This window comes from Simochromis diagramma, unplaced genomic scaffold (assembly GCF_900408965.1).
Source record: "Simochromis diagramma unplaced genomic scaffold, fSimDia1.1 OVJJ01000402.1, whole genome shotgun sequence".
In the NCBI taxonomy this organism is placed as follows: domain Eukaryota; kingdom Metazoa; phylum Chordata; class Actinopteri; order Cichliformes; family Cichlidae; genus Simochromis; species Simochromis diagramma.
In genome coordinates this window covers 8,199,604-8,214,745 of record NW_024386972.1, presented here as the reverse complement: position 1 = coordinate 8,214,745, position 15,142 = coordinate 8,199,604, and the positions used below count along the sequence as shown (strand labels likewise).

The 15,142-nt window shown below is 41.1% G+C and overlaps 1 protein-coding gene across 1 annotated transcript in view; it reads right to left on the bottom strand.

Annotated features, from left to right (window-relative positions):
* Nucleotides 1–14,777, bottom strand: part of LOC120738099 (heparan sulfate glucosamine 3-O-sulfotransferase 3A1-like) — a 34,602-nt gene extending 19,825 nt beyond the window's left edge. The window contains exon 1 of the mRNA XM_040039159.1: nucleotides 13,890–14,777. Coding sequence (XP_039895093.1) covers nucleotides 13,890–14,458 — 569 coding nt within the window. The 5' untranslated portion in view covers nucleotides 14,459–14,777. The remainder of the gene's footprint in view (nucleotides 1–13,889) is intronic.
* Nucleotides 14,778–15,142: the final 365 nt, after the last annotated feature.

The window sequence follows — 15,142 nt, the reverse complement described above, 5'->3', positions numbered from 1 at the left end:
AGCAGGAGTTCTTTGCAATAAAAAAAAATGTTACATTAGGGTGATGCAAGGAATACAAGCTTTAATACTGTCAGTTGTTTAGTTGCAATTATGCTGTTATTTTAGTGTTCTTACTATAATCACCACAAACACATTTGGCTATATTTCTTGCCACGTACCACAAAATCATTTTCTTGTCTTTCTTAAACTAAACTTTTAAATCAGCTTAGTAGCAATTCCATTATTCTCTGCATTGTACCGAGGCAGGAATGCTGCTATTGTTGTAGTTTAACAACTGAATAACACTGGCAGATGAGATTAATTGGTATAAAAGTCACAGACATGGTGGCGCAATCCTTGCTAAACATAAATTCAAGTTTTCAGGAACACAAAGGCTTAAACCACATCACACATTCAAAACAACTTAACCATCACAGCATCTTTAAAGTAACGATTTAAAACAAAACAGAAATTAGCATTTCCATGAGACTTCATGCTCGGCAGAAATATAGCAGTTTTAGATTGTAGCTCGCAGTATTTAACCATATTTGTTAAAGTGTAAATTTTAAGTTTATCTGCTCATGTGTGTCTTGAATGCGAACCTATTACATTTAAAGCAACCGTCTGCAAGTGCATGTTTTACACATTCACCTAGAGACTCAAAAAATCTCTTCCAAAAACCCACTTTTGCTACAATGTGCATTCAGGAGTTCATTGGGGAGAGCTAGAATCATTCGACTGCCTGAAGTAAAAGCTTTATGGGCGAGGGGGAAAACCCTTTAGCTGGATTTACGCCTTGCCAGAGCCGACCCTGTTTTAAAGCTAGTTGGATACAAGAAAGAGGAGGGGGAGAAAAAAAAAAACCCATATGAGCAAAAACAGGGTGGTGAAAAAGAATATCCACTGCTGCTGGGCTGAGTGGAAAATAATATGATGTAATAAATGGGATGTCAGAAACAGACCTGCCCACGACAGCCGCTGAGTCTGTGCATATATATGCGCAGTGTACGTGTGTTTAGGTCTCTCCATTAGTGCGTGTGTAACACTTGGTGGGTCTAAAAAAAAAAAAAAAAAAGCACAGGGGTATCAATGAGGCAATAGTGGGGCGAACCCTTCACAATATAGGCCTAATCACGCTGTTGTCTCAGAAGAGCCCTAAATCAATAGCTGTGGTGAATCCCGAACAAGAAAATCAATGCAGTTGTGTCTCAATGAGAAGCTTGTTGAAGATTTTGAAGCAGCCACATATGGGCTCCTTTGAGTGAACTAAATCTCAGCTGGGTGCGAAACATATGTAAAATTACAGCATGGCGACACACATTCTCACCATATAAACGTGTGGCTCCAGCAAGAGGATTTAAAGTGGCACAGCGACATTTCATCGTGAGTGCAGATTTATTTTGTTCCTCCTGTTTATTGTGATAAGGAGTTGTTATTTATAACTCAAGTATGCGGGCCGAGCCAGACGGAGTCAGTGTGAAGAAAAGCATGTGTAGGGTAACATGGAAACCGGCAGTGCCCCTGAACTCTCATTTGTGTTAATCAAACTTCTCTAAATTGTTTGTATAATGAAATTATGACTGTCAGGGAGGCCTGGGGGACATCAATTAAGCAGATAAGCAAAATGAAAATAAATCACTTTTTTATCAAATGTGCAGCCGCCTGCTTGTGTGTCCGGTAAACACAGGAAAAACGGGAAGTGATTTTGTTCTGCGATTTGAGGGTCCATAAATCCCAGTGACAAGCAGTGTTGCCTCTTTGTTTATAGAGCTCAGGGAAATAGCGGACGGACATGAAAATGCATGACTTCCTTTTCAGACGAAAATACAAATGGAGTTGGATAGGAGTTATGTGTTTTTGTTTTCTTTTTGTGACAGCGGGTATTAATTTTTGCCCCTGATTTACTTTATTCGTCTTGTTTTAATCAGCAAAAATTAATTGGTGAGCTTTGCATACTTTTGCTTTATTCTCATTAAAGGTCCAGCTGTCACCAACTCTGCTTTTTACATGACAGGGACATTGCACTATGCATTATGGGAAATCTATGGTAGAATTCCATAACAGCAAAGATAGTGATTGTCACACTACTAGCTCTTAGGAGTCTTATTATTATTATTATTATTATTATTATTATCATCATTAATGAATAATCTATAAACTCAAGATTATATTATCTATCTATAAGAATAAAAGAGACCTACATTTTTTTTTAAAGGTTTTACTTATACATAATTAAAGTAAGGCTCACTTACTTACTTGATGCACTACTATATACTATACTATACTTTACCACACAGTAGAACTGTTTTCACTTGCAGTCAGTATGGGACATTGGTAAAACGTCCATGTAATGTTGGACTGTGCTGATGTGAGAGTAGCGCAGGCATTTGCTACTAGTGTGTGTGCATCGTGCATGCTACATTCATGCACATTCTACCCAGGCAGCTCCCTTGCCTAAATACCCAGAGTATTTCCTGTAGTGCGAATGCCTCTGAAGTGAACCCCTGCTGCATGCTACATGTGAGAAAGCAAAGATATTCTGAACTGATCCTCTTGTGTGAACAGTTGAAAGTCTGTGCAAAAAAAACATCATGTTAACTTTACATTCTGTGCTAATGATGCACACAGTTTAGTCAGACATATCGATTGTCTTTAAATTTTTATCAGTTACGTGTATATTGTAATAACACTTTAATGAATTGTAATATGTTTATTCATCCTACATTTCCAATATCTTTCCTTTTTTATTTGTGAATTTAACACAGTAATACCACTACAAATAAGTCTTTACCAAGGCTTAGAACGCCTTAAAAGGAAGCATTAAAAGGGTGTTTCTTTATTTGATTGGCCCAACAAAACAAAAGTTACACTACTTTGGGATTACTGAGTATGTGCAGAGTGTGACGTGTAATAAGAAGAGGTGAAGAAAGTAATACAGCATAAATACAAATACACTACAGTACGTCAGCTGGGTAGGAGGAACTGTGGAATGTGTGACTGCCATTTGGGAGAGCCACAATAGGGGAGACAGTGAAGTTAATGGATGTGATCACAGGTTCCTGGTGAATAATGCAGACTTGCTAATTGGCTGGATTAATAATTGATGGTAGCCTGTTTGAGGAGCAGCAGTACGAACTGCAGTGGATAAAGAACAGCTACCATCTTATTAGAGAAGACACTGCATGGTATATCTTGTACATCTGTCTATGTTGGTGGCTTGCTCCGCCTATTGATGATACGACTGTATGGGAAGATGTGTCTATGTGAGACGAAGATGTCAGGATAAACAATCACCCTGACAACATAATGATATAATGAGCCCCAGCCCAACCACATGTTTGACGGTTAAAATGACTTCGGCTCATGACAAGTCCCACAGGCTCTACAATGTTGTTACACCCTTAGTCCAAACTGACCGTGGTTGACCCAGCTCTAGCCAGCTGCGTAAATAAAAATGACTGCAATAACGCAGAAATGAAACATAAGCTATTGATTTAACACGGTCAGTTTTTACAAATGCTTAGCATTGTATCTGGAGCTCGGTGACCCCCTCGCTTCGAATTAAGTGACGAGGACTAATGCTCTTCAGAGGCGTACTGAACAAAAGAAATAGGTCTGGCAAAGGAATGGGACATAGGAGGGTAAGAAAAATAGATTTTACTGTTAACTTGATTTATCTTGCTGTTCGCGAGCTATCCAGTTTCCAGAGAATGCATAAAACCAGCCCATAAAGAAGTCTTGTCTTTCTGTCTTTATGGATCAACACCTTCAAAGTACTGCTCTGCTCCTACAGGAAATAATAGGGTCAATATCTCAGGGTGCATCTCAAAAGATTTCTGACAATCCAAAAACCTTTGGTGTAGAGCTCAATAGGGGGTAGTCACAAGAGAAAAGAAAAACAATACACTGATTTGATCACAAAAGAATATAAAACACTACACTTTTTGTTTATCTGATGACGAGCAGAAAGGCACAACATGAAGCCGAGGATTTGAAAATGGGGCCTTCTGCTGTGGTTTGTCGGTGTTTCAGCAGAGAAAATCAATACGGCTGTCACGCTCGTCTGTTAAGTTGTGTGTTAGCCAAAACAGGAAGACGCAGGTAACCTGGCTCTGTGGAAAAGTCACTTCATTAAATCTCAATACATGTATTTAATGGATATAAGACATTAGGAGAAAAAAAAATGCTTTTAATTGAAATAGCCAGAACTTAAAACACTGATGTCCTCAAGGAACTTCACAATATTACAGAAGCACCTCAACTGCCTAATTTCGATGTGGAGCAGAAGTTTAAATGTGTGATGATTAATCTCTGGATGTCTTTTACAGTGTCTTTTGCCCTGTCTTCCTCCCATCAGTCCCAACAGGGCGGCAGATGGCTGCCCCTCCCTGAGCCTGGTTCTGCTGGAGGTTTCTTCCTGTTGAAAGGGAGTTGTTCTTTCCCACTGTCACCAAGTGCTTGCTCATAGGGGGTCATTTAATTGTTGGGGTTTATTATTATAGGTTACTTACCTTACAATATAAAGCAGCTTGAGGTGACAAATGCTGTACTTTATCTCACAACAGCAGAAATACAACAGTGATTTGCATTTCCGTATAAATAAAACTGAGTTGAATTGAAACTGAATTGACAGCTTCTCAAAAGGACATTTTCTTTATATGTAACTGATGTAATGTAAAGCTTCTACTAGAATTTGAATCCTCATTTTCCCTGCCACGTTTCATCTCTTATTGTCCACAACTAGGGCTGCCACGATTAGTCGACTAGTCACGATTACGTCGACTATTCGTCGACGACTAATTTAATAGTCGACGCGTCGTTTGAAGCTTTGTTAGATCACAAAAGACGCAGGAATAAGTTGTAGGATTTAAGAGTGTAATAACGGACTGAAACAGGAGATGGCAGCACTGCATGTACAAGGATGCCAGCTGCCGTTAAACCCCGAAGAAGAAGAAGCTTTGTCCCAGAATTCATAGCGCAGCGCAGCTCAGTTTCCAACAATGGCGGCAGCTAGTTAGTTTTAATATTACTCTTATTATTCTTTCTGGGTCACAAAATAAACGTTTAACATATTTTCAGGTGAGAATGTAGCTGTGTAAACCTCAAATATCTGCTCAGTTTATCAAGACACCACATATTTTCAAAAGCGCTCCGACGTTTTCGGAGACGTCTTATTACCCACCAGCTCGATAGTTAGCCGGGGTTTAAGGCTCACTAGAGCCGGTGAGAACACCGGACTCCCGGCAAATCGTTTTCAAACCCACTGCCGTCTTTTGCTACTCAGGTTAAACATATATAAGTCACTTAGATAACTTCAAAATGTTATTATTTGGCTTTTTTTTTAGTACTTTATTTGTTCCTGAGTGAATCGGTTTGGCTGAGATTAAAGTTATAGTTTTTACACAGCTGAATAAACGTCAAGCAGACAACTGATTATCAGAAGTGTGAGATGCTCGAGAATATACTCCGGCGTCCCGTTATATTTTAGATAGCAAGGAGCAGACGGCTGAGTTTATTAAACTCCACTCCATTTTTTTTAAAAAGCTCTTTTTTTTTTTTTTTTTTAAAGCAATGGGAATGTTCCTTCCTACTTCTATTAGCTAAACATGTTTCTTTGACAGCAATCTTCCTCCTGTCTAATGTACAGTCAGACCTAGTTACAGTAGCAATTACTAGTGTTCAGGTTAAGATTAATTGAATTACTGTGTGGCTTCTCTGCACTCCCCTGTGGGCACATCAATCACGGGCTCTGCGCTACACAGACCCTTTATCACCCTCTTCCATCTTTATGTAAAAAGACGCAGGTTGTGCTGTTGCACTCCATCTATCAATAAACGGGTCTTGGCTGGCAAACTCATTTTCTAACACATTCCTCTCCTTAATCAAGCTGCCAGACATCGGGCCGATAGTTAGCAAAAGCCTGTGTGCCATCTTTTCTCTAAATGAGCAAATTTAAAAACGGTATACCTGTGATTATAATGACTCTTGTTTGACTTGAGAGTTGAAGCTAAGGCTCTGTATGAGGTCATAGAACATTTTTGATACATTTTATTCGATGATTTGTAAAGACAAATCCCGCTGCATTATATAATGAATGGCTCTTCTGTGACATGCAACCTTTTAAAATTGAAATACAAAAGACTTCACGTAAAGCGTTTGTTTGAACAGCTGGATTCCTCCTTGAGAAACCAGGTAGATTTCTCAAAATCGCACATGCAATGGATCTGCGGTGCTTCTGTCTGAATAAAGTAGCTCTCAAGTCAGATTATATGCCAGGCTGTCATTCTCTCTCCATTCAGCACCTCCATTATTAGCTATTTTAAAAATTGTGCAGGATTTCTGGTCCTGGTCTATAGTACTGCCAAACCCTAATCTTCTGCATGTTTTATTTCACTCATCACTACCATACACCTCTTTGTTCAATATCTAGCAGGAATATACCAAATACACTGGATACAGAAGTGCTGAAAGCCTGAAAATAACATCTGAAGTAAATGATGTGTTGGCCTCTTAACTGGCTATGCCAAAAAAATGCCAATCCCTCATTTTAGACGGCTCAAACACCCAGACAAGCACACATGTGCGCATTAAGTATACTGACAGTGTAATTCAATGTTCTGCATGGAGGCAGAGGTTGGGCAGTCAAACTAAAGTTGTGCCGGAGGTGCCGTCTGGCATTGCCCCTGCATGTCTGCAAGGCAAACTCTGCCAAAGCGACTGGCACTGGCCAAGCCCCCGATGGAGAGGGGGAAAAGGTTGTTTGGTGCCATCCTATCACCACACAAGCAGCTGCAGATAGCACACATGGCAAGTGTGACAAAGTCCATGCCTTTAAGCACAGAGGCAGAAAGGGAAACGATTCCAAGTGAGCCAGCAAGCTTAAAATAAGACACTTGAAAAGACAAAAAGGCTTTCCTGCTAAGCGAACACAAGCAAAAGGGTGGAAAGATGAACATCCAACGTCCTTGAATGCAAGCACTATAAACACTTAGAATTTGTAGGGATTTCTTTTAATTTACATGGACTTCAAATACCAGTCTGAGATTTTTGCCAGAAAATGGCAGAAAAAACGCTACAGTTGGAACGTAAAATGGAGGACCCAGGAGGAGAGGGCTTCCTTCTTTTTATTGGTTCCCAGGCTTTCCATAGCGGTGGTTCCCCCTCTCTTTCTGTCTGTCTGTCTTGTTCTCTCTAGCGGACAATATAGAAGGCTCCCTGTCCTGTGATAAATCTGTAGCCTGCGAGATGGGAAAGAGAGATCCATCACAGAGGCGTTGGTTTACCCTGCCAATCCGCACTACTGAGGGCTGTAACACGTACATGCTCAATCCATGCATCATTTCCCAAGCCCTTCTGTGCCCAAATAACACGGTTTTGGCTGCACGTTTCTAAAATCCTAAAGCACTCTGGCAAATCCTCTAAAAATCTTAATATGCATGAATTCTGGAGGTTGTTTTGTGGTTTGTTTACCTCGCTTCTATGAAGAGAGCTGACGGTCTAGTCTAAAACCCCTTGACTCTTCAGCGCCAAATGATAGGGTTACAGTCTTTCTTTGTTCAAGGAAGGATAACTCTTAACTTCCATCAACCTTGAAGTGCCACGAAGAAGGAAAAAGAAAAAAACACAAATGTAGTACAGAAAGAAAATTGCAAACATTACTTTTTTCCCCATCCTTTCAGTCATACTGCTCAGCAGAGTGCCTGGAGGCAAAACTGCTGCGATGTTAGAAAACATTACCTGGCAGGTTTCCATGGAGTTGAAGGAAAATAAACATCACTGACATTCATGGGCATTGCTGTTAAAGCATTAAACCGGCAAAGGGCTTCAGGTATATTAGCTGAAAATAGAACAGCGGCCTTCAGAGTTAAAACAAAATGCTTTGAAAAGGTCAACCATCTCAACTGTACAATACAGCGATAGAAGTGATTACAGAGCTTCACAGGTTTACAGTGCAACGTATATTAGTACAGTCAAGCACGATAAAAAAAAAAAACGACACAAGTATTCCTTTTGAAATCTGAATCCCAGAATAATTGTCTAATGTACGGTTGAATACCTCGTAAAAAGGCCAACAGCTGCTAAGCTGAACAGGCCTGAGATACAACAGGGTCAAACAGGTTGCTGACTTGTGTACACATAAACCCAAATGTGAATAAACAACAGAATCCTAGAAACAATGTAATCTGACTCCAGTGTTACATTACCATCTGTTGGCTTTATGAACTCTGAGGGTGGCACATTCTGAGGCTGACCTTCCTGACTGCGATCAATCACCCTCCCTTTCCGCACATGCTCATTAAAGCTCTAAGAGGTCTGTGACACCTGAAATATTTAAAACAAAGAAACTTCCAAGCTTCCTTCATCTTTGCTAGCTTTCAAGAAGACAGCAAACGCAACTTATTTTAGGTGCGTCAGGTGAATACATCAGGTGCGAGTGCCTAGTGGAGCTCCAGGTGGTGTCTGCTGAGCACCCTGCACCTGCTGCCTGTCCTCACCCACCCATTGGAGGGCAGATTCCCAGGATGCCACAGGGCAGCTGCTGACAGGCACTACTTTGGATATTTCCCTTGCTTCTATCTACCTCCCCTTCACGGGGCCCCATAGGGTCAGCTGCTAAGGCCAAGCAAAGATGTTAGAGGGGGTGGCGGAGGTCAAGAAGTTGGCGAGAGGGGGATGAGGGGGGGACTGTCAATGTGCGCTGCATGCCTTCGGGAGGAGGTGACCGTCCCAGTTTTACAATTATACCACACGATAATCACTTTCACAATCCAAAGGCAGCTCAGAGCTCATACTCAGGTCTCTGGTGATCATGTTACGTCCACTATGTGGGAGTGTGTGCCCTCTACAACCTCAGCCATGACCCCTCCACCTCTGTGCGTCCCCTCCACTCCACCTGCCTCCGGCAAACCTGCCTTTATGTTGCAAATGTACTTCTGCTCTAGGAAAAACAAACCCTCAAAACACGCTTTTGTGAAGATTTATGCTGAAATTGCAATCATTCAGTCCTTAAAATATAATATAAAATAATAAAAATAATATAAAATAAAATATTTAAATTTAAACTCACAAGCTAAACCAACTGTAAAGCAGTTTTATGTATAATTTTTCTATGTTGGGCAGGAAAAAAACGTTCCCTACCAAACTAAGTTCCACTCTTACGTCTAATTATGTCTAATTATGACGAAAAATGTCTAACCACATCAGAAAATCAGTAATTTCCACAGCCCTTTAACAAGGTAACTTATAACTGCTTAGTATTTTCCAATGTGGCGTCAAAACAAGATAAATCAAACAGGAATTCCATTTGAGGAAATGGTTGAAATCTGTTTTTAAAATCTTCACAGTGCCTTGGAGAATACATACAACAAATTGCTCCTTTCAAAGCATCTATAAAGAGACCATATTGATATATTTTTAAATGTCGCACACAGAGACTAATAAGGCCAGACAAACGGTCTAGGACATTTCAAATCCGATCATATTGCAAAATTCCAGATAGGCAAGTGAAGTAGAATCGGTATACACAGAGGTGCAAAGCTAGTGGGTGGCATGAACCGAATTATTTTCAAGTGAGCAGATCTATTTACGACTCGGACGAACATGTCATTCCTGACCGGGATACACTTAAAAGTATTTAAAGTTGCACATAAATATAAATGTATACACGCTCTCACACGTGTTTTTCCTCATCTTCCAGCTGATCCAGGCACAAAACAAAATGTTTGCAAGTTTTATGGGTGTTTTTTTTTCATCCAATTTCCATTTTTTATACTTGCTAAATTGTATGAATTTGTGACAGGCTAAAGATGCTGACAGGCAGTTTTTTTGATTATTAACAGCTAACCTCTCCCTTTTTGAGCCGTGTCATTCTTTCCACTAGTTCCCCCAAGCTGCTTCACTCTCAGAGGGAAAGGGGGAATATCAGGCAGCAGCAAACAGGACTGTAGTTTAAACTCTGCCACACAACTCACTGAAACCCATTGTAAACACACTGGAAAGAACAAAGTTGGAAGTTGGCCTCATTTCAATTCCTGGGAATTTACCAGCTTTTTACCATCAGACTTCACTTTTTAAATTTTATTTTAACAAATGGAGTTTCAAGATGAGTAACCTAATACAGAAAATTGTAATCAATTAAAAAAACTAATAAAGTCCATTGCATTCAGGGGATTAAAATGTAGAAAGGACGCTTGTTATCACGACACACATTTACATCTGGACCTTTAAGTGTATTCAAAACAGAACGAGAATATTTTACTTGTTCCATGTTCAATCCCGTCTCTACTGTGACCGCCGTACGGCAAAGAAACACATATCAGGCTACAAAACACGGCTCGTTTCTAACAGAAGTCCCCGCTGGGTCACTGCTTTTATGATTAAAACCTGTTTTATAGCCATTACAGAACTTCCTTTCAAATATGGCCAGTTTTATGAACAGGGAAACCCCCTAATTTAATGTGTTTCTTTTTAGCTTTGCTTTTTTTTTTTTTAAAATCCGAGCATAATGTTTTCATTTGCTTTCTCGTGGCTTTAAGTATTACACGTATGAGAAAAATCATAGACGGAGACTTTAAAAATTTGCTGATACATAAGCTGCCAGTTTTTGGCCCTGTGTGTCCGTGTTAGTGCTTTAAAGACGAAATCCTGCATTTCTCCACTGAATACCTTTGTAATATGAATATATGTGCAGCAGAGCTGGCGGCACATTGCCCTTGTGTTTACCCATGCCCTTGTGGTCACACATGTTTGTAGGAAGGGTAATTAACCCATTAAGGGATCAGGTGAAGCCTAATCCAACCGGTCTGTGGACATCAAACAAAAAACTGCAATGGCGGGGTCTAGACAGGTGAAAGCTTGGGTGTTCAGTAACCTAAGTAGGGCAAAAACATAATAGTGACTACTCTGTAGCGCGGACCTCTGCTTTACTTCAGAGTACTTGTGCTTGACCTCCTTGTTCACTCTGAGTGTCCATTTCCACAACAAAAGCCTAATAGGTTGTGTGTGGTTATTCAGAGTAATGTGTAGTGAAATGTAACACTGACTGGCTGTGCAATTGGGCTGGGTGTTAGTTTCTTGTACAACAAAAGACCCAAATCTACCACGAGGACACAGCTGAGACATCTGAAATGCTCCTGTGGACGAGCGGTGCATGAAAAACCAGATATTTTATTTATTAAAAAAGCTAAAGAAAATATGTTTTTGCTTTAAATCTATTATTAAAATCGATTCCATTTCATTTTAACTGAGGTAAGGTCAACAAGTTGGATATGCTAGCTGGGAACACCCAAAAACACCCAACCAGAATCTAAACAAGTGCAGATGGTGAGTCATAATTTTGCAAAAATACTCAGTTTTTTGGAAATGCGGTGAAGTTACAAGTTTAACCCCCCCCCCCATGTTTCATGCTCGTACAGCTGTGGTGTCAATACTAAAACTTTTATCTTTCCTGGTAGACAGATTTTTGCATCATATCTTTTGGTGCGGAACCAACTTTTTAGGGCAGTTGAAGGAAATTCCAAGAACAAGCCAGACAAGTATAATTCTGGGAAAGCTGGAAAAGGATGCCAGAGATGTTGCCATGTCACATTAAGAGCTTAGAGGTGTTAAAATACGTTCCACGCATTCCCTTAGGAGACAGAGACGAGGGATTCACACTGAAGACACATGGCGTCCTTGACAATAAACAAAGTCTTCTAAAATGGAAGCCCCAGTGTTTTAAGTATTCACTGTTGCTAATGAAAAGAATCACATAATTCAAGAAATTGGACACAGTGATTAGTCACACAAATCTAGTCCTGTTTTCTACAAACACCAACAGTTTTTGGGGTGTGTGTGGGGGGGGGGTTTGTCCACCAAGCAGTGTAGTCCTGGCACAAAGATTTCAGCCTATCGCATGTCAGACATGTTTTAAACATTCCCACAGCGTTGAAATCTTATAACCATTAGTAAAATGACAGTAGCTCCGAGGCACAGAGGCTGCACCGATTTTCAAGAGGGGATGGCAGACTTTAGCAATCAAATCGATTCCCCTGTTTCAACAAGTGCTTCCGAAGTGCACAAAAACACCTTCAGATGACCTCGGGCCAGCAACTTCAAATGGATTCAGCTCAATCAAACGCTTCCAAAAACCCACAAAACAGGAAGATTCTCAGACTGTAGAGGAGAGCTGACAAGATGAACTCCCGTAGAGTGGGCCATGCTGTTGTAACAGTTATTTATGCCTCTTTCATTTCAAGGGTCTTTCTGTTTTAAATGGGCAGCATTAAGGCGAACCGGCACTAAGGTCTGTCCTTGGAGGCACGGTCCAAATTCCAGAGAATCTTGGCAACTCCTCGGGATAGATGGGACCCTTATGGATATAAAACCTCACAATGGATGAATAGGTAAACAGAAGGGTGTGAAAGAGTGATGGCAAAAAGAGAATGTTCACTCTCAGAGAGGCACAAAGAGGGAGGTGTGTGAGTGGGAGATGGGAGAAAGCCAGAGTGTTTGGGGGAGGAAGGGTGGGAGGGTGAAAAGGAGAAGGGTCTGGAGGGAGTTGTTGGTGAGAGTTAAAGTTTTGTCTCCAGGCTTTTAGAGGGTGCTGCGTGTAGTGCTAACTCAATCAAAAGGTGAATTATACCTCCTGAGACACTCAGGTAACCTTTCATTATGGCCCTAATCCTTCTTAATAACAGAGCCGCAATGTCGGCAATGCCCCATTACACAGAGAACCACTGAGAGGAAGAGCCATTATTCCCCACAGGCCTGTGGAAATGTGAACACAAAACACTCACTCACACACACTCGCACTGACAGATGAAATCAATCACAAATTTGACTTGAGTGAGAAAAACGCATCGCACTCCGTCACTGGGAAATTGAGACATTGAAGGAGGGTAGTGTGTTTATGCGGGATCGGTGTTTAGACTTCCACTTTTGCCAGACAAGATTTAAAGTGATCAGAATTAACACTCAAGTAATGCTGCGTGTCGAGAAAAAGAAAGAAAACGTCGGCAAGGCAAGGAAGTTGTGGGTTTTTATTTGTTTATTTTTTGTCTTTGTTTTTTTTTTAACATTCAAAGTTATTTATTTTTTATTACACACACGGACAAACTTTGTCCTGATGCCACAAAAACGCAGTCAAAAACCTTCACTGCTGTAATTTTTCTTCAGTAAATTGTTTTTGTTTCAGTTTTTGTTGATGAAGAGTTTTTCACTTTCTCTGGGTTTTTATAAAAGCACATGAGACTGACAATCTTGGATAAAGCCTCATGTCTGAGTTTTTTGTTTTTTAAATCCCCTTGATAAATAATTAACTTTAAGGTCTTCGCTGAACTTACCACATACATTAAAGTATTCACTACTAAATTATTAAAGGTGAAAGAAATTGATTTTAAGCGCTAAGAGAAAATTACTCCTCAACACTCTGATTTTTTTAAATACTTTGATTTACCCTTGTCTTATTTCCCAGCCTAATGAAGCCTTAAACTCTGACTCCACTATGGCTCGAACCAAAGCAACTTAAAAGGCAGTCAACCCCAAAATGTGAAACAAAATGAGCAGCCCGATAACATCTAATGAAAACAGGCCTAATGTAGCTTTCATAAATCAACAGACTGTCCTCAGTGCTTATTCCAGCTGCAATTAGGCTACCTCTATAAAAGCTGAGATGTTAAATAAAGATTTCTGGGTTATGAGGAACAGCCTTTATCAGTGATGTGGTTGTGGGGGGAAATAAAATGCTGGAAAAACACAATCTATCATCGTGGCAATTTAATGACCGAAAACATTGCACAGATTTCAATGAGACTGATAATAAAGTTGGGGAATGTTCAGGCGTAATATTAACTGAAGTGTTTAAATTGTGTGTGTGAGTGTGTGTTTTCTCTCTCTCTTTATAAAAAAAAATTACTTTATTAAATATTCACCTGTACCACTCCAGCCCGTTGTGGTAGTTTCGGTCGAAGAAGTGCGGCTCGGCTCCCACGGCTCTGATGTCAGGATGAACCCGAAGAAACTCAAGCAGAGCCCGGGTCCCTCCTTTCTTTACCCCGATGATGAGAGCCTGAGGTAGCTTCTTGCTCCCCTCCCCGAGCGGACTGACTTTACCTGCGAACCTGGGCGACACTCTCCTGGAAACTACTAAATCCGGAGGTGGCAGCACGAGAGCCTCTTCGGGCAGCTCCGAATCCTGCGTCGCGCGCTCATCCGCGAGGACCTGTGAGGTGCGCGCGGCAGTCCCGTAGCGGTTCAACTCCGATCCGCCAGTCCATTCATATACCAGTCTCTTGGTCCTCAGCGAACTCAGGTCCTCGAAAAGACCAGCAGTCCGACTAGAGGAGCCTCTGGGCGGTGAGTTGCCGGTGGTGGTGGTGCAGCTTTCGGTGAGGAGGTGCAGGAGGAAAAAAGAGGCGAGGAGGGAGCACAGCATGACCACCGCTTTCCTGAAGATGCCTCGGGACGGGGGGTCCAGTTTAGTGATGCGGCTAAAAGCCATACCGGTCCCTTGGTGGTCGGTGCAGGAGCCACAGCCATGCTAGGCGCACATCACTGAGTCTTCTTGCCATGAAGGAACTAAAGTGTCTACATCCACAGTAAGCTGTGGATAACACCTCAATCTCCTCCAAAAGTGCCAAATGATGGATGCCTGCTGTGAACAGGTGTTAAGAACTTGCCCCAATAACTGTGCCACAGTATCCCCTGAAAGGTGAGCGTACAGCGAATCATACACACAGGTAATAAAGTCTGCGCTATCCTTGCTCTGTAAAGGATGCTACCACATCTCTCCCTGACATACCAGCAGCACGTGTATAGAGTTGTAAACTTGTCTCGCACGTCAAGTTTCTTGAGAGGCACCTCTCTGGCCAATAATATCAAGAGAGAAGCAGATAGGAGCCAATGATATTCCAGGTGGGGGCGGGGACACTGTTGCACAGCCACTCTGCGAAATTAGATGGCATCTGCATGTGCAAATTAAAGTTAAAATTATCCGACGGGGGGGGAATGCTACACACTAAAATACACGGTAGAAAAAAGTACAAAGAGATTCGCGAAAATCCTAAATAAAGGCAGATATGCGCATTTCAGAAAATGACCTTAAGGAGGTTAGGCTTAATTAAGCCTAACCTCCTTAAGGTCATTTTCTGAGTTTTAAAAGAATGATCATATACACTATAACTAG